Raw genomic sequence first — 22,475 nt, 5'->3', positions numbered from 1 at the left:
AACATCCAAGCCCGGCTGAAGTTAGCAAATGGTAAATTGTTCACGTTATAGGTCACATTAAAAGTGGAAAAAGTTCTGACATGATTTATCCTTGTCTCCTTCTTTTACATCACAAAAACCTGGCAAGCCTACACAGGGGTGTGTAGACTCTTTATATCCACTGTATATCTAGGTCGCAACAATTTCAAAGATTTTACAAAGATACAGTTCATTAATTGTATTTTATGTGTGATATACCTTTTCAATGAATTAATGTAATTATGCAACTGAAACTTACTGAAAAGCCAAATTAGAGGGTATGATTTTAAATGAACTCTCCTTCAAAGGTTTTGGGTAGGGGACGAGGAGAGAGAACCGAGGATGGGAGAAATACTTCCCTGACATCTTCCCTGACATCTTCCTGATATCTTCCCTGATATCTTCCCTGACATCTTCCTGACATCTTCCTGACATCTTCCCTGATATCTTCCCTGACATCTTCCCTGAAGTATCTTCCCTGATATCTTCCTGACATTCTTCCCTGACAATCTTCCCTGACATCTTCCCTGACATCTTCCCTGACTATCTTCCCTGATATCTTCCCTGATATCTCCCTGACATCTTCCCTGACATCTTCCCTGACATCTTCCCTGATATCTTCCCTGATATCTTCCCTGACATCTTCCCTGATATCTTCCCTGACATCTTCCCTGATATCTTCCCTGATATCTTCCCTGATATCTTCCCTGACATCTTCCCTGACATCTTCCCTGATATCTTCCCTGATATCTTCCCTTGTCTGTGTGTATTCTTCTACCAATTAACTTTAGCTTTCTTGATTACCTTACTGTTTCTTGCTGTGTGCCTGTTTCAGGACATTATGTGTAAAAATTCCACTTTACCCATGACATCATTTTCTTCTATCAACTTCTATAACTACACTTACCCTATTAACACTTTATTAAAGTGTATGGCATGGCATATATCATTTTAAAGACAGTTTACATTTAAATACAATTTGTGTTTTTAATACAATTTGCATTTAAATCATATAGCATTTTAAATACAATTTGTATTTTTGGTTCAGTTGCTCAGTATTGTTTATTGTTACTTATCAAAAGAACCTGGCAAAATGTGCCCTCTAGTGAACAAACGTATTAACTGATTGATTGGTTAGTAATCCATTATTAAAGGAGATGGTGAAACAGGATGGATGAATGATGCAGCTTTTAAGACAATTCACAATTTCTACATTCTGAGTTGGACATAAAAGCACGGTGAGCTCCAAAATGGCCCACTTCAAAATCAACCAAAAAGAAAAACGTAGTTACATACATTTCAACTCTGATGATTTGTTGTCACACAGGCAACTTTTATCTAACTTTTTTTCAGGGGAGCCTATTGAGACAATCTCAACTGCACCCCACACCAACTAATTCCAAGGTAAAAAAAAAAAAAGCTTATTATTAAGCTATACTCCCTGCAACTGAACACCTCCCTCTATAACTGCAACCTGGATGTCCTAACACATTGCCCTTGGGTAAAAATGGTCTGCAGCAACACATCTGTCCTGCTCAAGTTCATCACAGGGTCAACTTCCCTGTCATCCAAGATCACTACACTAAGCAGTGTCAGACCAAGTCCCTAAAACTGATTAAAAAAATTCCAGGCAGGCCACAGACTATTTTCTATACTACTGTGTAGCAGGCATAGCATGGTATAAGTGCTTCCACATTGGAAATCAATCCATACAGTGGTTTACATTGCAGTGAACTTTTACCCACCAATAACATTTTCACATTTTGATGTGTTTACAATCTGAGTGAAAATGGAGTTATGAATTAATTCATAATTTTACTTTCCTCGGGAGTCCTACATCTATCATTGTTTATGACAGTCAATATACCCCCTGGATGCTAATGCTAAGCTAGCAATGAAAGAACTTCAGGCTGCCATTAGTAAACAGCAGACAGAAACACACCAGATGGCATTTTGGTGATTGCAGGGGATTTCAACCATTCAAATCTGAAAACAGTTTTCCCCAAATTCCCAAAAAAATTATCCTGCCCCACCAGAGGAGACAATACACTGGACCATGTGTACACAAACATTCCAGAGGCTTACAAAGCCATTCCCCTCCCCCACCTGGGTCAATCTGACCATCTCTCACTGTTCCTACTCCCCAAGTATTTACCCCTCATTAAACCACGAGTGAGGACAGTCAAAGTTTGGCCAGAAGGGTCAGACTCACTTCTACAGCATCAGTTTCAACACACAGACTGGAGTTTGTTTGCCACTCAAGCCACCCTTGACTCCCATATGGACATTGAAACATATGGTTCTTCCGTTCTGGATTACATCAACACCTGCACCAACTATGTCACCATCCATAAACTAATAAAGACTTTCCCCCACCAGAAGCCGTGGATGAATAGAGAGGTCCGACACCTGCTAAAGGTACGCAACGCTGCTTTCAGATCCGGCGATGCGGAGGCCTACAGCTAATCCAGGACCAACCTGAAAAGGGGTATCAAGATGATTACAAATAACCACAAACTGCGGATTGAGGAGGACTTCTAAAACAACTCCAAACCCCAACACATGTGGCAGGGCATCCAAGCCAACACTGACTACCGGCCAAAGAACCCTACCCCCACAGCCAGAGATGTCTCCTTCACCAACGAGTTAAACAGGTTCTATGCACGCTTCGACAGGGACAACAAAGAGTCAGCCATTAAACCTGAACTCCCCCCAGACATTCTCCACCTCAGACTATCCACTGAGGTGGAGCGTGTGTCCAGCTTCAAATTCCTGGGTGTCCACATCTCCGAGGACCTCTCCTGGTCCCTCAGCACCGCAGCTCTGGTCAAAAAGGTGTAAAAGTGCCTGTATATTTTGAGGAGGCTAAAAAAGGCCTGTCTGTCTTGCAGGATCCTTGTGAACTTTTACCGCTGCACTATCGAGAACATTCTGACAAACTGCGTCACAGTCTGGTTTAGCAGCTACCCCATAGCCGACCAGAAGGCCCTGCAAACCAGGTGCTGAAAACCTGCCTAGCACATCACTGGTGCGCCAGCTTCCTGTCATCGCGACCTCAAGCGCAAACGGTGTCTGCTCAGGGACCCTTCACGCCCATGCCACAGAACTGTTTGCCCTCCATCCATTAGGCAGGCAGTACAGGTCTCTTCAGTCCTGCACCAGCAGGCTCAGGGAACAGCTTCTTCCCATCCACTGTAACCCACAGAGAACTCTGTGACCCACCACTTACCATACCCCCCCTCGCCTCTCAGGTCCTTGTTGCACAACTCCCTTGTACTACTCTGACACTGCCATGCAAGCCTGATAATTACAGTTTTTCAGTGGTTACAGGTACGTGTCTACCTCAGAACCTCACTGCTGCCATCCCTGCATTTCAGTGCACATACCCTTGTACATTCAATTAGCCTCTTTACACATTTAGATTACCATTATGCTTGAATTTTATTTTTAACAGTTGTTATACACCCATCTACCTTGGGGACATTAATGCTGCTATCTCTGCTTCCCGGTTGCTCATGCTACCCTACTACATTACTCCTTTATTTGTCTTATTTGTCATTTAGAATGTCATTTAGAAACTGCCATTTGTAACCAAACAACTATTATCCCACTTGTAACATACACTATACCTAATACTTGTAAACATTCTGCCCTCCCCTATTTGCCTTATTGCAGATTTGGTATTGCCATTTGCACATTCCACTTGTAATATACATACAGTGTATACTTTATACTTGTAAACACTTTATTGTCCCTACTGTTCAGTGACAATAAAGTTGAATCTAGTCTAAAATTATAAATGAATTTGGTTAGTCTCTCTTTAGTTAAAACCACATAACACCTGAAGTTCAAAAATATTATTGTAATGTGAAACAAAAGGATATTAGACTTAAGAAACTGAAATGTGTTGGATAAGAATGATAAATATTAATTCATGGTAGAAACACTTTTGCTATTTTTTGTGCTATTATTTTGGCAAAATTGAGCAAGCTCTATCAAGTTGTATAGACACATTGGTTAAAAGCTAATTTCAAGTCTTGGATTGAGGCCTGGCCCATTTTAGGACAGTTTTAAACCACTCTAGTGTAGAATTGTCTGTGTGCATAGGATTAATGCCTTGCTGAAAGGTTAACCTCAACTCAGTCCAAGGTCTCTTACCGACTGATTCAAGTTTCCCAGTAAGATTTCTTATATTTGCCACCATCCATCTTGCCATCAAACATATACAGTTCCTGCCGATGTGAACAGCATCCACATAACACAATGCTACCATCACAATGCTTTACCTCAATGAGAAAAGCATTGTAGGCTTTATATTTGCATGACTGGTGCTTTTCCAGAACTTTTTTCAAAACTTGTTTTAAAAGCTCCTTGCTCTTTATGTTGTGGCTGTTTGGATGTGCTCTCCACCATATTCTGGAGACCCATCTTCTTCACTGTGATATAGCGGTTGGCATCCAACAGAATTAGTGTATTACTCCCACCTACTGTGCTGGAGTGTGGACCAGAGAAAAGCAGGAACTGAGTCCTACTGCTCAGTCTTGTTTATACAAGAAACAAAATATGTAAAATGTACTATATCTGTTAATGTTCTACACAATAAACACAACACTAAGAGGGTTGGAACCCCTCTTTTCTTGCTGACCCCTACTCTCATTCAAATTATTAATACTCCTCCCTCTCATACATACAACCGTATCAACACGTTCTACTTATCTTATTTCCTGTTAATAATCACCAATAATCAACCCCCCCCCCCCCCCCCAAAAAAAAAGTAATACTATATGTCCCATATTTTGTGCACCGTCGCACTCGCATCTCCCGTTGGCGCATGCCTACTGGTCTTTTGTGCGAAGTCAGGTTTGTTTATGCGCTGGACAAGGCATAAGCGTAATGGCGGCGGACAGCCTGTGATGAACTAGCGAAAATAGTAACGAATCTAGCTAGCTACACCTTCGAAAATAATACGTGGGGAAACAAGTTCAGAAACGTAATATACATTTATTATCACCAAAATGCAGATAACGCTGAAAACCCTCCAGCAGCAGACATTTAAAATCGACATAGACGCTGAGGAGACGGTGGGTTGAAACCATGCATTTGCTGAGGTGGAGGGCTTCGGCTAACTTAACGTGGGCTAACAAGCTAGCGAAGTTATTCTTAGATCCACATAGCTAGGTAGCTACGATTTCATGCAGACAACTCTACTTAGCCCGCAGTCAAGTAGCAAGTTACGTATTTTATTAGTACTATTTTCACACCAGCATATTACTGTTGTTTTATGGATATATTTTGTGTCGGTAATAAGTAAAGCAACGGTTAGCTACTGCTGTACCTGAAACTTAAGGAAATGGTAGCTAGCTAACGTGAGTTGACTAATGTTAGCTAATTAGCTAGCTACCAGCCAATACTAAGTCAACTTTCTCAATCCCAACTAGTTAAGTTACTACGACTAAGTAAAATCATAGACACGAATAGATAACTACAATATATGTACACGGTAACTATTTTAAAAGAATGAGGGCATTCTAATGTATAGAAATTATAATGCAAAGTTAATGTTAGCTTGCTAACTCCTACTGTTAGCTAGTTTCCTCACATGTGTTATGAAGCAACTGGATATCTTCTGTACGATAGTTGCCACTACCTAACGTTACTTTTGCTAACTACTAGTTAAGTGTATTGTTAATGCAGATAATAGATCATTATATCTAACGACAGTTTTCTGTTTGATACCCCCATAGGTAGTTAGTTAACAATTAGTAAGTGAAGGTTACAAATTACTTACTGACGCTATCGAACTAAATAACTTTATTTTGCCTGCTAGGTAGTGTAGCGACTTTAGCTCCGTTGCTTCTCAGATTTGGCAAGTTAGTTAAGTTGCCGTTTCGATTTTATGAGGAAAGATCAATTTATTAACGCTATGAACTCACTGCAAAATCCAATGTTCTATTGGATTTTATATATTTTAATTGTCACAAATTAACATATACATGTTTTATGGCCCTTACAATAGACTATGACTGAGCGCCTTATGATTTGCATGTCTTTCTTTACAGGTGAAAACATTAAAAGAGAAAATTGAGAATGAGAAGGGAAAAGATGGGTTTCCAGTTGCTGGACAGAAGTTAATATATGCAGGTATAGTTTGTTTTTATTCACGTTTTGTTTGGCAGTTTTCCAAGACTTGAATCCATTCACCTTTGTGCAGTGCTGTCAAGATTTAATTACTTTTCTCTGGCATACCCTGTGACACACTGATAAGAGAGCTGCATGAGTATGGCACTAGTCCACAGGTTATTATCTCAGTATTTTCATGTAATTGTGTTCTGGGAATGCAGAAATGTTGTATTCCGTCTATGTATTTCTTTTTCTTTACCTCTGCTTTAATCTAATGGTTGACAGGGATAGGATTCCAGAAATGTAATTTGGGTAAGAATGTAATTGGCTATTTGAGCCGAATAATGATTGTCCAGTTTTGTTATTTCCAGGGAAAATCCTAAATGATGACACAGCCCTCAAAGAGTATAAGATTGATGAGAAGAACTTTGTGGTTGTCATGGTGGCAAAGGTAAGGGAACAGAATTCTTGAGGCATATAAATGTTTCTTTTCCATTAAATGAATAGATGCATATATGTGGTAAGAGGTAATAGCAAGGACATGCCTCCCATTGGGGAAACATTTGGGCTCTGCCTTTGACAGTCAAAAACTGATTAGGTTAATATTTGTAAAATCCTTTGATTTCTTTATTTTGACAGGCCCACAATGGAATTCCCTACATTTGATTTTGATGTATTTGGTTGTTTTTGCTGCTAAACAAATTGAAAGGGTACTTTTCAGATTGAGAAATGACTGCAAACAGCTACATGCAATTTAAATAGTTGGTAGCGTAGGTAGCATGAGGAAATTAGTGGGTGTAGTAATGTCATTTTCATCTATATTGCAGTTGATTGTTGATGACATGCGCAATACAGGTGCTGGTCATAAAATTATAATATCATCAAAAAGTGGATTTATTTCAGTAATTCCATTCAAAAAGTGAAACTTGTATATTATATTCATTCATTACACACAGACTGATATTTCAAATGTTTATTTCTTTTAATTGTGATGGTTATAACTGACAACTAATGAAAATCCCAAATTCATTATCTCCGAAGATTAGAATATTACTTAAGACCAATACAAAAAAAGGATTTTTGGAAATGTTGGCCATCTGAGAAGTATGAACATGAAAAGTATGAGCATGTATAGCACTCAATACTTAGCTGGGGCTTCTTTTTCCTGAATTACTGCAGCAATGCGGTGTGGCATGGAGTCGGTCAGTCTGTGGCACTGCTCAGGTGTTATGAGAGCCCAGGTTGCTCTGATAGTGGCCTTCAGCTCTTCTGCATTGTTGGGTCTGGCGTATCGAATCTTCCTCTTCACAGTACCCCATATATATTCTATAGGGTTAAGGTCAGGCGAGTTTCCTGGCCAATTAAGAACAGGGATACCATGGTCCTTAAACCAGGTACTGGTAGCTTTGGCACTGTGTGCAGGTGCCAAGTCCTGTTGGAAAATGAAATCGGCTTCTCCATAAAGTTGGTCAGCAGCAGGAAGCATGAAGTGCTCTAAAACTTCCTGGTAGATGGCTGCGTTGACCTTGGACCTCAGAAAACACAGTGGACCAACACCAGCAGATGACATGGCACCCCAAACCATCACTGACTGTGGAAACTTTACACTGGACTTCAAGCAACATGGATTCTGTGCCTCTCCTCTCTTCCTCCAGACTCTGGGACCTTGATTTCCAAAGGAAAACAGAGAACATAACTTTGGACCACTCAGCAGCAGTCCAGTCCTTTTTGTCTTTAGCCCAGGCGAAACGCTTCTGATGCTGTGGCTTGTTCAAGAGTGGCTTGACACAAGGAATGCGACAGCTGAAACCCATGTCTTGCATACATCTGTGCATGGCACTGACTCCAGCTACAGTCCACTCTTTGTGAATCTCCCCCACATTTTTGAATGGGTTTTGTTTCACAATCCTCTTCAGGGGTGTTCCCGGCCCGTCCCACTGGGAGGAGACCCCGGGAAAGACCTAGGACACGCTGGAGGGACTATGTCTCCCGGCTGGCCTAGGAACGCCTCAGTGTTCCCCTGGAAGAGTGTCTGGGGAGAGGGAAGTCTGGGCATCTCTGCTTAGACTGCTGCCCCCGCGACCCGGCCCCGAATAAGCAGAAGAAAATGATGATGATGATGAATCCTCTCCAGGGTGCGGTTATCCCTATTGCTTGTACACTTTTTTTTCCTACCACATCTTTTCCTTCCCCTCGCCTCTCTATTAATGTGCTTGGACACAGAGCTCTGTGAACAGTCAGCCTCTTTAGCAATTAACTTCCTTGTGGGCAAGGACAGCTGACAGTCGTCTTTTGGACAGCTTTCAAGTCAGCAGTCTTCCCCATGATTGTGTTGCCTACTGAACTAGACTGAGAGACCATATAAAGGCCTTTGCAGGTGTTTGGGTTAATTAGCTGATTAGAGTGTGGCACCAGGTGTCTTCAATATTGAACCTATTCACAATATTCAAATTATCTGAGGGACTGAATTTGGGTTTTCATTAGTTGTCAGTTATTATCATCAAAATAAACACTTGAAATATATCAGTCTGTGTGGAATTAATGTATACATTATGCAAGTTTCACTTTCTGAATGGAATTACTGAAATAAATCAACTTTTATGATATTCATATTTTATGACCAGCACCTGTATTGGGGATGACATCCATGCAAGCATCATACTCAGTATTTTTTTCCTCATACACAACGCATAACATACACAACACAATGTATACACAGGTGTATGGAACATTTTGCTGGGGGTCAGTAGAGAGGTTAACATGGTATTCTTAATGTTTTCCCTCACGTGTTGCCATGACATTTCCATTGTTTGGTTGGAGTTCCATTGACCTCTTTACCACATCAGTAGGTTTACTTCTTTTGGAATCATAATCAAACAGGGTTTACACAAACTCTAACGCAGACTCACAGACCAGGAGTTCTGTTGTGTGAGTTGGCCAACTGTCTTTCGTATTTTTTGGTTACATTTAGATTTTAGTAAATGCTAACGCTGGAATATTAACCCCTCTGTAATTAGACCTGTTGACTTGATCCGGGTACAAACTATTATGTTTGCACATGGTTGGCTAATGATTTAGAACAAATAATTGAATGCATTGTGATGTATGTCTGACGTTCAAGTACCCAATTATTTATTCAAAAACCTTAGCAAAAAAATCTAATTTTACTCGGATTCTAATATCACGTGGTATAGCTGTGGTCTATACCACATTTCTGCCTTAGATTCGTAAGTGGATGCATTTTATGAATTGCTATACATTTAATTGTAATAGATCTGCTTTTTGTTTCGACAGGTTGCAAAACGTATTAGTCTATTTGTGCATGACCTCGAAGTTCGAACGTGTCAAAAGTAAACAAAGGAGACAACAACATATGGAACTGTTTCTCTTTAGTGTAGTGAGGATTCAGCTGAGCATCAAATCCACTTGCAAAATAAATTAGACTACTGGTTTTGAAATACACTGATGCTGATTCTACCAAATATTTTCTTGCCATAATTGCCCTGCAAGCATTGAGTTATCTATATGCAAAATGTTTAAATAACAATGCCCCTACACTCAGGGGGGACAAAGTCTCTCAGGGAAATAAGGTCACGCACATTAATGACAAAGTCAGCAGTCCCCTTCATCACACTTTTCTCTCAAACTTTTGCCGGCACTATTTCTTTTACCTCTTTTTGCGAACGGAAACCCTGACATACAAACACAATGACAAGCTCTGATAATGCCCCATAGACTGAACTTTCTATATTGTGGGTGTGTTCACCCAAAAGCAGTATGTTTCTTAGACCAATTATAGTGCACCTCTATCAGTAAGAAGACAGAACTCAGATAGAATCCTGCTTTGTCGAGTAGATTGGAATTAGTTTTCTCCCCACATGAAATGGCGCAGCAACCATTGATGCAACGATTCGGTGTCCTTCCACACTGAGCTACAATATGTCCTGTCTGCTGAGAGGGGTTTATAGTGATACGTGACAACAGGTTGTGGCCTTGAAGTTTTGATTTAGGAAAGCCTTTATTAATAATACATTTACTTCAATCAGCAGATTCTCTTTTCGAGATGGACTGTTTTTGTGAATTTTCATATTAGAATGGTGGAAACTATCATCTTAAATCTTGCACATGGCACTTCAAGTGATTCTGTTTTTTTTTTTTAGGATCTGTTGTTCCCTCAAAGAAAGTGAAATGTAACTAAAATAATGCATATTGAATGCAGTATTTCCCAGTGTTCCTGTCTGCAGCCTGAAGTCCAAATTCTTTCCTGATAGAAGCCATGTTGGTCAACTCCTTTTCGCTGTCACCTAGTCAAGGTGCTCTTCAGCCACAAAACATTCCCCTTTCCCTTCTGTCTAGCCCAAAGCAGCCCCAGCAGCTGCCCAGCCCTCTCAAGCTGCTCCGACCACCCCCGCTAGCACTACAGCCCCCACCGTTCCCCCTGCTGCCTCGTCAGGGTCAGATAACCCACCCGAGGGAGTCAAAGTGGACAAACCAGCAGAGGAGAAGCCCTCTGACACCTCCACCCCAGTCTCAACCCCCACCAGGTAATGGCTTGCTCAGCAATCCCTGACTGTCTCCCGAATGACCCCCAGGTTGCTATTGTGGTTACTTTTAACCCAAATAGCACCTTCTCACCTACATTGTGCAGTGATATTGACCAGGGTCTATTTGGTTTTGGACTCCGTTACTTAGACTTTTGAGTTGTGCCAGCACATGCGCACCAACTTTTACAACTGGTTTTGTATGGGTGCATATGGTGAAGTGTACCAGTCTACCATGTTTTCTTTTGTGACTATGAAAGCATGGTGTGCTTTCAAACCATAAAAAGCATTGTGTGCTATTGAGATGGATATATCATACTCCGTATAATAAACACTTATTTCATGATCTGGTTTAGCCTATAATCTTCCAGCAGGCGATGGCTTACCTTCTAAGCTTCCTTCATTGAACATCTACAATATATTCATGCTTTTACGGTTGTAAAGATATTTTGACCAGTGCAGGTCAATGCTGGAATAACTGCTCAGACTAATTGCTTTATAAATACCACTCATCATTTCTGTCAAGTAAGCTACATCAATAATGAAATTGATTGTCATCGTTTGTAGCAGATACATCATCAGGTTCTAATGGCTGTATTTCAGTACAGAACATATCACTGATTTACTAGAGAATTAGGATGCTCATCTGTTTGTCGCAGAAAATGTATTTGAACATTCGTGCTTATTAGTGTCTAGGTTCATTTGCATACATCAATGGAGTAAATGGTCTAATTTTATTTTAAGTATTTGCCATGTCTCTTATCATTCTTGCACACTATCGTAGGTTCAAAGGATTGTTAAACAGTCAACTGTTACATGGACAGCACAAGCTCAACTCCTTCAACATCGGGTTGTAGCTGGAGTGAAACTTGCTCCCATGTATTTCCCGGTCACTGCATAGTATTTTATGCAATATTGATATAACCAATTGAAGGGTCTGTTTTATTTTCTGCTCTTAATTGAAGCATCCCTTCCATTCAAATGCATGAGCGTCAGTATAGGGGTTGTCAATGTGTCACCCACTACTTTTACAGGCAGTTTGAAAACATGCCCTTATACAATTGGACACTTTATATCATTATGATTCATTTTTCTACCTTATTTTAATTTTTCTAGGCTAAAATGTTGCAGCGTTTCTTCATTTTATTCATTTAAAGAAAGGTTGCTCATATTTTACATCAACATTATTTTATTGTCCAGATGCCAAAGGCATGGTCTTGGTAATACTCGCAAGTATCTATGGGGATTTTCATCTGTCTCACATGAGACCGCTTGCGTAAGGGGCACTGTTAAATCCTGTTTCCCACAGATTGCATTTTGGCAAACATGTTATTGGCTTGTTTGTTCAATATTTTTTACTTGGCAGTGAGTCGATTTGCTTGCTTTTGATACATGTTCCAATTAAGCGCTTAATGAAAATCCTCCTTTGTATACACACAGTATTTTGTTATATTTTCCTGGTTGAAAAACATTTAAACTGTTTGTAAGGCAGTTAACAAGGGTCAGTTAGTTGGCAGAAAATTGACTGAAATGTGTATAACCCTCTTCTATTGCAGTTCTTCTGGTCTCTTGACAAATGTCAACATGTTTGAAGAGGCTACTTCTGCTCTTGGTAAATGGTTTTCCTGATACATTACCCCTGTTTTGAGAAAATTGTCTAATAGAATACTTAATTTCCTTGTTTAGAAATAACTTGTGTGCATGTTTCTCTATAGTGCACCTTTCCTGTAAAAATGTAGATATGATGGTAAAAGAGTGTTTCTGAATCTGTTTTTGGTGAGGCTACGTGTTTCCTAGTTGATGTCATTCAAAGCTCTGAGAATCCCTCGATCAGAATGCCATCTGATTGTTTGTTTGGTCCTCCTACTCCTCAGTGACGGGTCAATCATATGAGAACATGGTGACAGAGATGATGCTGATGGGTTATGAGAGGGAGCAGGTGGTGGCGGCCCTTAGAGCTAGCTTCAATAACCCAGACAGAGCTGTGGAGTACCTGCTTACAGTAAGTCCCTCCCCATCTGCTTCTTCATCACATCTTTTTTGCAGGTAGATGGTTTAGTCCAAAAATAATGTCATGTTGCCTTTTATTCAGAATGCCATGGTAAAACCAAATATGAACTTTTTGTGCTTCTGGTTAAATATTTTATTTTATTCGTGTATAGCGGTTTTAGTTAATGTCTTTGACACTAACTGAAGAATCATGTATTTTTTAATCAAATGTAAGTAAAAACACTGAAATGCAATGTTTGTAAGCCTCTCTTTGATGGGAAGACTAAATACATTCAGGTTTTGCTATGAGATATACAGGTTTACATGAATACCTTCACTTCACTCTTACAATAATCGGTGAAAATCCTTCAGTCGAGTAATGTGATTACTAGACTGGCTCAAAAAAACAGTCGTCTTTGCAAATGCTCAACAAAAATTGGCAACGATTTGGGCGTAGTGATGTTAAGTAGGCTTTAAATGCACTATCAATTAGCGGTGCACCAATATATCAGCCAGCAATCGGTATCAGCCAATTATATGCAGAGAACGTCATCTGTATCAGCCAACTGCTATAAAATGGCTGATTTATTTTTGACTGATTATGCTTTCGTCTGTTCTATTACATGACTGATGTGCCCTTTTGTTTTATTGTTATTTATTCCCTGTTGCTGTTTTGTTTAAGTCTAATGGATTATTTACTAAAAGGATTTTCTATCATGTTTTTATAATTGTACAATACAATTATACATTGTTACATTCTGTCCACTTTTGATCCATGGAAAAAATCATAAAACCAGAAGTCAGGGGATAACTAACTTTATTAGCATTAGTTGATCTGCCTTAATTATTACATATACTCCAATAATTACAACGTTGAGTATTTTATGCCAGAGCCCATAGAATGCGGTCAGTTATCATGGCCAACCATTACACAGTTTATTATCCTCCAAAAAGAAAGGTTTATCCTACATAATACCCTTGTATGGTAAGTTCCAATGTCCCCTATGGTCCATGGGTCTCCGTTCAGAGGCTTATGACCGACAAATGGACAGCTCCTAGCATGATGTATGGATAGGATGTGTGGGGCCCATCAGTAACAGGCATCACATCCTGCCTATTGTCCTTTGTTTCTCTTACCATAATCTCACAACAGGGCTATATATAATGTATCTATAATCTTTTTGTCAGAACATTTAGAAAGGTATGTTTTGTTATATATGCCCAGTCACGACAGACACAACATGGAATTTATTGTGAAGCGTATGGGGATTTTGAAATATGTAATGTGATGGAAATCCTGATGATTGATCAGCCAAATTGCAAAGTTATGTGACAAATTCATACACTGCCCGAGATCTATTTTATTTTTTACATATTTGGAAATGTTGATATGTAATTCTCCCTTCAACACTAGAAAGGTAAGTCACCTAATTTAATAAGTTTTACAGGAAGATTATTCATTGCAATCATTTATAAAAAATCTGCTGAAATGCAAACAATTTCATATGTTGTCAAAAATAATTGCACTCCTCGCTCCAGCTGTTAGATTGCCAATGCTCTGAAATGTTCTACATTTGTAGATGATCCGTCCAGAGAACATGTTTTGGATCTTTATGGAAGGTTGGACCCTCTGATGTCTACTCTATTGGTTTTCTAATAATTTGTACAAATGTTTGCAATTTTATGTGATGATAAATGAAGGGGTTTACCATTGTCAGCGCAAATATGTGTTGAAACATATTGACAGTTAAATCAAGAAAGCATGTACAAACAATCTAAAAACCCACTAAAAAAAAAAAAAACTCTGCATAAATTTGCACAAGTTAAACTTTTTCCTAAAGCCACATTTTCGAGCAAGTTGGTGGCTGTCATGTTTTGGAGAAAGATCCATTTTGCTGAACAATGAAGCACAGAAATAACAGCTCTAGCATTGTTCACTGATAAACAAACATACCTTCTCAAAAAGAAAACTGCAGTTAATCTCTTTGCAGTAATGTGCATAATCCATTAATGTTTCATGACTTTATTCGGAGGTGAAAAATTACTGAATCTGTTTTGAAAGGATCCCGAAAATTCTCGTTATCAAACATAATTTATTTAGATGTTAATTTACTATGAACTATATTTGACAAAAGAAAAGGTTGTCTGGTTATTTAAACGGCCGCTATTAAACTACTATTAACTCCTCCAATGTACAAATACAATGTGGCCTACCTAATGTTTATTAATGGGATGAAAGTGTACCCTTGTGAATCCCAAACAAGCCCCTCTGCACTTTGAATCCTCTCTGTTTCAATTTGCTGTTAATATAACACTGAAGGGGCAGCTACGAATTCTTTCGGATCGAACATTTGTTTGCCTGGAAATAAGGGAGGAAAATTTAAGGATCAACTTTGGTGGTCCAACAGATTTTCTGATCTAAATTTTATTGTCCAACAGGCAAGAGATCCCAGCAAAACATAGCAACAACCACGGTGACTGGTTGTATGCGAGGGTAATGACGATGTAGTCGTAATAGTAAACTGCTTCCCAAGCCAGAATCACAAAGCTTACCCAAGGTCAGCCTTCCGCTGCGCAAATTGCTAGTTGTCGCTACATATTGTGTTGAAAGGAACGGGAGCTGGGCGAGTGGCTGTGGTAGGCGCATCATTACCTGTATCTGGGAGAGCTGGTGTTGCCATCTTTGCGTTCTATATAACCTCTTGCAACTAGAGAAAAGGAATGCCACGTAATGCTTTGTAGGTTGCACTGAGGTAAATTGAGTAACACGTTATTTATAAAAAAAAAAAACAGTGAGGGATTACTTTAACTCATTACCTATAAAAAGTAGTCTGACTAATATGTGTTACTTAGTAACGCGTTACCCCCAGCACTGCACTTAAGATACCTCCACTCTGTGTCAACTGCTGAAGTTGTTTCTCCTAATATTGTAGTTAACGTTTCCTTGTGGTTGTTCTTCAGGGGATCCCTGCCGGGGAGGAGGGACACGCAGGTGCAGCCCCAGGGGTCACGCCGGTGGGTGGAGGAACTCCAGCTCTGAACACTGGCAGTATGACCACGCCCAGCACCACAGGCTCATCAGGAGGTGATTGATGCTCCATAGCGCGCACCTGTTTCCATGCCTTTTTGTGCAAAAGTATTCAACACGTTTCTCTGAGTTGAAACCACCTGTCCCTTTTATGCGTACCAAAATGATAACATTGCTTTGAAATACTGCCACACTAAGATTGTATTTTACAACCTAGCTAGTCATTTTGGCATTAGGAAAAGCTTTCGAATTATGCCCAGCTGACACCGATTGCAATTTATTTTGGCCTGGTTTTGGATTGTGTGATGGCAGGAGAGCAGGACTGTGTTCCAAATTAAATAAACATTGTTATGCTTGCTCAAGTTCCTCAACAGCTCTGTTAAGAGAGGAAACAAAGCACATTTGTAAGCAAAGGTTCTTTTGTGAGTCATGGTTAGTGCACAAACATGTTTTAATATACATTTGTGCTCAAAAGTTTGCATACCCTTGGAGAATTGGTAATATATGAACCATTTGTAAAGAGAACTTGTGAGCAGGCAAAACACATGTATTTTCTCTCTTATGGGATTCACATTATACTGTAGGTCATAACCGAATGGCACAATCATCAAACAAAACATGACGACAAAGAATACAATGAACTGACCCCTGTTCAAAAGTCTGCATACCCGTAGTTCTTAATACTGTGTATTGCCCCCTTTAGCATCAATGACTGCGTGCAGTCTTTTGTAATAGTTGTCTATGCGGCCCCAAATTTTTTCAGTTGTTATAGCGGCACAATTCCTCCAGGTCATGCAAAGTCTTTAGTCGTCTTGCATGAACCGCACGTTTGTGATCTCCCCAGTGTGGCTCTGATATTAAGGTCAGGAGACTGTAATGGCCACTCCAGAGCCTTCACCTTTTTCTGCTGTAACCACTGGAGGGTCAACTTGGCCTTGTGCTTTGGGTCATTATCGTGCCAGAAAGTCCAAGAGCGTCCCATTTGCATCTTTTGTGCAGAAGAATGCAAATTGTCTGCCAGTATTTTCTGAGAACATGCTGCATTCATCTTGTCATCAATTTTCACAAGATTCCCTGTGCTTTTAGAGCTCACACAACCCCAAAACACCAGTGAGCCACCACCATGCTTCACAGTGAGGATGGTATTCTGTTCACTATAGGCCTTGTTGAACCCTCTCCAAACATAGCACTTACTCTATTTTGGTCTTGTCACTCCAAATTACAGTGTGCTAGAAGCTGTGAGACATGTCAAGGTGTTGTTGGGCATATTGTAGCCAGGCTTGGAAACAACCACACTGTCTTTTTCCAGAGCAGCCTGTATTTCTCTTGAGGTTACCTGTGGGTTTTTCTTTGTATCCTGAGCAGTTGTTCTGGCAGTTTTGGCTGTGATCGTTCTTGGTCTATCTGACCTTGGCTTGATATCAAGAGATTTTTCCACTTCCTAATTAGTGCTTGACTAGTACTGACTTTGGATATCTTTTTATATCCTTTTCCATCTTTATAAAGTTCCATTACCTTTTGACAGTTCTTTTCTGCTCCCCATGGTTCAGTACATAGCCTGCTCAGTGCATCCACGTGAGAGCTAACTCACTGACTATTTATAAACACACTAATTGCAGTTTAAAAAGCCACTGGTGTTGGAAAGTCACCTTTTATCGCCATTTTCACCTGTGTGTGTCTGTAACAAGGCCAAACATTCAAGATTATGTAAACTTGTGATCAGGGCCAGTTGGGTGGTTTCTGTTATCATTATGATTTAAAAAGGAACCAAACAACCATGTGATAATAAATGGCTTCATATGATCACTATCCTTAAATAAAAGACAGTTTATTTTCCATGATCAATGCCAAAATTTCCCAATTTCTGCCAGTGTATGCAAACTTATGAGCACAGCTGTAGTTCCTTGATTCTCTATGAATGTGCTGAAAAGCTAGTTAGAAAACATTAAATATTTCTTTGTACAGTATTTCAGGTCCACCCCAATCGTACAGGCTGTGTGTAAGGGATTAAGACAACTGGAAATCCATCCCTGCCGGTGTTTTATTTTGTGGTGTAACTTTCTTTTTTTTCTTTCTGTGTTCCCAGCCAACCCTCTGGGGTTCCTGGTCAACCAGCCCCAGTTCCTCCAGATGAGGCAGATCATCCAACAGAACCCCTCCCTACTCCCTGCCTTACTACAGCAGATCGGGAGAGAGAACCCCCAACTCTTACAAGTAAGGAGGACACACAGCACCAACATGCGCAGTGGAGACACTGCTATTTAGTCTGTCAATTTATCTCCCGAATCGGTGGCCTCTTGGGGATTCAGTTATTCAGTGACATGGTTACAGTGAGCAGTGAATTAAACTAGCTACACTTCTGCATGCATGTAGCCATGTGCCAGGTGATTCCTGTCTGCAGTGGGTTTGAAGTTAAAATAGCACACTATTGTCACAGCTGGTCAAAAGTAGTGCACTATAAAGGGAATTGGGGTGTCATTGTGGAAGCAGTGTGCATTCATCCTCAAACGTAGGGTCCACTATAATTAGCCCAGATGTGTCAAATTAGGTGCATAATTCTCCAGCTGTATTGTAATATGTAAAACTCATCTGAACAACAAGAAATGCTTTTGGTGCTGCTTTTTTTTTCTTCTACGGTGTGCCCTAATGAACGCGAACCTGTCTGTTTTATTTCCAGCAAATCAGCAGTCACCAAGAGCAGTTCATCCAGATGCTGAACGAGCCAGCCACAGAGGGGGGACAGGGAGGAGGTGGTGGTGGTGGTGGTGGTGGGGGCGGCGGCGGTAGTGGTGGTGGAGTGGGTATTGGTGGGGAGGCTGGAAGTGGAACCAACTACATCCAGGTCACACCCCAGGAGAAGGAGGCGATTGAGAGGGTAAGGATAAAATGGCCGTTTGTAGACTGTTATAGTTTTAATTTGATTGTTAGCTCGCATTCCAATTGGAATAGTACTCATAAACATTTCCCCATAATTCCTAATTTGCTGCTGTTGTGAAAAAGTACATCCTGTAGAAAGTAGTCTTTTGTGTTTTAATGTATGGATATTTGTGCTAAACACAAACCACATAAATTTTTAAAGGTACCCCGATTTAACAAATTACACAAATTTACTTATAAACAATTTCTGCATGTTAAATAAAAAACTGATGTAGATCCAAAATAAATTACTACATGCGTTCCTTTACCATCACAACATGGATTCTCCGTACACCATTACACTCTGATGGATCATCTACCAGTGGAGAAATTTGCCAACCACTGGCAATCCACATACAACATGAGGTCCCACCAAATTCAGCATAAGAGCTGACAGAAAGATGCTGTAGAACTATGATCCCCAGGGTAAAAGCAAGGGCAATATAGACCTCTCTTTTCAAAATCAGTGTGGATTTGCTTGAGTCAACGGTCAGAAAGAGCCTGCACCAACTTGGTCATCTTGGCGGTCTGGAAGGAAGCTTCTGCTCTCAAAAAACTATATTGGGGCACAACTCTTCTGCCAATCAACACCTGGGTTATGTCCAAAACTACAGGCACAATGTGCTCCGGAGCCAAAGATGGAGTTTGGCTGCAACGCTGGAGGCCATCTTTGGTGAAAACCAAACACTGACTTAGAATAGAAGAAACTTTGTAAAGAATGGAGGTGATGTCATTATGGTTAAGGGCTACCTCAGGGTTTGGCCAACTTGCCATGTTTGAGTCAACCTTGAATTCCATATTGTTCTTGAGAATTATTGAGGACAAAGTGAGGCCATCTTTAAAAAAGCTTCCAACCGGACATTGATCCAAAACACACAGCTATGACTAAAAGGCTAAAAAAGAAATGGAGGCTTATGGAATGGCTGAGTCAAAGGCCAGATCTCAATCCTATCAAAACAAAGTTGGGGTGCTTGCAGTGATCCATGCCTACAAGAAAGCCCTTGAACATGACATACTTGAAGCAGTACTGTAAAGAAGTGGTCCAAAATTCCTCCCAGTTCTTGTAGGATAGACAAAGAGTTACATGAAACTGCTGCATTAAGTTATTTCAGGCAATTGGGTTAACATCAGCTTGGGCCCTGTAAAATTGCATTTGTTCATTTTTGATGAATACATGATTGCCAAGTATACCCTTTCAGTATATTTTATTACATTTGATTACCTTTATCTGTCAATAGTGTACAATTGAAGATTATGTATCCATATGTATAAATATGTAAAAGACAACTTTCCAGTGGGTGTATGTACTTTCCCATGACTGTGTATAAATGCACTCTCATTGATTCTCTGTGAATGGCTAAATAGCTTGCTGGAAAATTTTACACACATACTGACAGTGATTTATTCACAGGAAAAAATTGGTGGCCAAGAAAGTGTTGAGGGCTGGAATCAACTGACTTGTGTGTGGGCATGTTTTCCTTACCTTTTGGTGACTAAAAGTGAAATTGGTTAAGTTTAGGCATTACAGACTTGGACTTGGTTATGTTTTTAGGCATTATGAGTTGGGTGAAAAGGTTAGGTTATTGAGGTTAGGGTTAGGATTAAGTATAGGGTTGTATTTAGGGATCATGGAATGTTTGTTTTTGCATCTCTACAGGGTTAGTAACATTGGACTGTGTTCAGCAACTTGCCCAGCCCTTTGTCAGTTTCCGTTATCCAGACATTTTTTGGCAAGCCTCTGGGGGCATTGTTCGGAATCGAACAACTGCATTGCTACCTCGGACAGTCCTAGGTTGAGCTTGAGATCCACAAGTTAACAATCTAGTATTTCTACTAGTATTATACTTAAAAATATATATAGTATATGAAATAGGTCCAAGGGGAGTACCACTTGTGTAAAAGTGGAATGTTGATTTCAAACTACTGAATGTATTGCTGTTGTGGTATACATTTATCTACTATCTACTAAGTAGACATGCCATTCCTGTATTCAGGAAGTTTGTTTATGCTTTTTCAATATTTACTTGGGTTGTTTTCTCTTCCAGCTAAAAGCCCTAGGATTCCCTGAAGGACTTGTTATACAGGCCTACTTTGCCTGTGAGAAGAACGAAAACTTGGCCGCTAACTTCCTTTTACAACAGAACTTTGACGACGACTGAAAAGGAAGCCAGGCTAGTTATTTTGATCTTTTTTTTTCTTGCTTTTTGATTGATCAATGTTGAATAAGCATAAACAAAAGATGGGCCTTCACGGTTTCCTACATTTTACTACAAATAACATGATACATATTGGTGATGGTAACACTGGATCATCATTTTTTTTAAAGAGAAATTAAAGCCATTTCTCTGATCACTTTGGGGGAATTGAGTAAAAGCTACTTGGTTGAATGGAGTAAAAGCTACTTGGTTCATCAGATATCACTTGTGTGCTACCCGTTTCTTAATTTTGTAACTAGCTAAAGACCAACATGATTGTTTCTTATCATAAAGAAATTAATACTGGTTTAAAAGGTTGATCGCAGAATGTGTTTCCCAATGTAGCTATTAAAGAGAAGAGCAAGAATGTCATTGGGATGTTTGTTATGGTATATTCATACATCATTGTTAAAGTTTTGTTTCTGCTTTCTGTCTCAATTTACAAGTATAGGGTTCCCAATACATAATAAAAATTACAATTTTAAATGACAGTAAAGGTTTTTAAACAAGGAAGTGTTATGTTACCTATTTCATTTTATTGAACATCCAACAATAACATAGTGCATGCAATGGAAAATATGAACAAGTTTCTAAGGCCACTGTTGAAGTGGACATGGGAAGTACTGATGTCTTTCATGCAACCTGAAATTGGCAAATCATTATAGATCTTTCAGACATCTACTGGCATGTAAATGGCTTCCATAGCTGATAGTAGCTTAGTGTTTACAGTTAACAACTTGATTTACTGTCATTTTTACAGATAAATAAAACTTTTCAACATAATGGCCAATCTATTCATTTTTTTAGCCTTTTAAATTGTGATAAAAGGCTCTTCAGTTGACTCTGAGCCTAGTGTTAATACTTGGAGTATAGGTTAATATCTCAGATATTTGCATCACCTTCGAAAAGCTTGGCAATTAAAATGGTTATCAGACATCTTCGGTATCCTGCATAGACACTCGACACCTCTCCATTTCCAGAAAGTTCAAGGGTCCTTAAAGAAAAGAAAGAAAAAAAAATATATATATATATATAATATTCCTGAGGCTCTTTGAGATTCTTAGAAAAGCAAATTGGGGTGTGCAGAGTACAACTTCAACCAGCAGGGGGCAGTATAGACCACAACTGGTGTGAGATTCACATGTTGGGGAATTTAAATTCTGCCAGTCAGTTACATTTCTTAATAAACTGGAAAGTTCTATCTATTTAATAACTGCAGTTCTGGTATATGGATGCAGTGTTTTTTGGTATTGTGCATAACATTTTTATCTATAGAGATGAAAAGATGCCTTCTCTGTACTGGTGTCATTGTCATCTACTAACATGGGCAGTGGCTTTGAGGCAAAGTCCATGTTTAAGTAGTTCATTTCAGCGTAATTCATTGGCTGACTCCTCATGATGTTTCGGTTTGAGTGACCACATGATTTCTCACAGTGAAGTCCTCTAACCATCTCTATAGCTGCTACGTAAGTTGCCATTTCTAAAACAATAACTTTACGACAATTAAATATGGTGTTCTATTGTTGTTGTGCTCATCTGACATGTTTACTGCCATTTAAATTAGTCTAGTTGGCTCTCTTTCCAGTCACAGAAAAATAGAACTGTTTGACAGTTTAACATTTGTGTTGTCGTCAATAGGCTCCTCAGAATTACCACTTTAATTCCAGC

General features: G+C 39.6%; 1 protein-coding gene across 1 annotated transcript; it reads left to right on the top strand.

Moving 5' to 3' along the window:
* Positions 1 to 4,861: 4,861 nt before the first annotated feature.
* Positions 4,862 to 21,316, top strand: rad23b (RAD23 homolog B, nucleotide excision repair protein). The gene is made up of 10 exons (XM_010892827.4): positions 4,862 to 5,099; positions 6,078 to 6,159; positions 6,510 to 6,589; positions 10,495 to 10,682; positions 12,236 to 12,291; positions 12,554 to 12,681; positions 15,630 to 15,753; positions 17,783 to 17,910; positions 18,374 to 18,571; positions 20,658 to 21,316. Exons 1-10 carry the CDS (start codon positions 5,034 to 5,036, stop codon positions 20,769 to 20,771), a joined length of 1,164 nt encoding a protein of 387 aa, XP_010891129.3. The 5' UTR covers positions 4,862 to 5,033; the 3' UTR covers positions 20,772 to 21,316.
* Positions 21,317 to 22,475: the final 1,159 nt, after the last annotated feature.

Source organism: Esox lucius, chromosome 14, assembly GCF_011004845.1.
Source record: "Esox lucius isolate fEsoLuc1 chromosome 14, fEsoLuc1.pri, whole genome shotgun sequence".
In the NCBI taxonomy this organism is placed as follows: Eukaryota; Metazoa; Chordata; class Actinopteri; order Esociformes; family Esocidae; genus Esox; species Esox lucius.
This window is presented reverse-complemented; position numbering and strand designations above follow the sequence as displayed.

Coding starts and splice junctions, on each gene's coding strand:
- rad23b (XM_010892827.4), top strand. CDS start 5,034: ATGCAGATAACGCTGAAAACCCTCCAGCAGCAGACATTTAAAATCGAC. Junction 15,754..17,782: donor CACCACAGGCTCATCAGGAG/GTGATTGATGCT, acceptor CTGTGTTCCCAG/CCAACCCTCTGGGGTTCCTG. Junction 18,572..20,657: donor AGAAGGAGGCGATTGAGAGG/GTAAGGATAAAA, acceptor TTTCTCTTCCAG/CTAAAAGCCCTAGGATTCCC.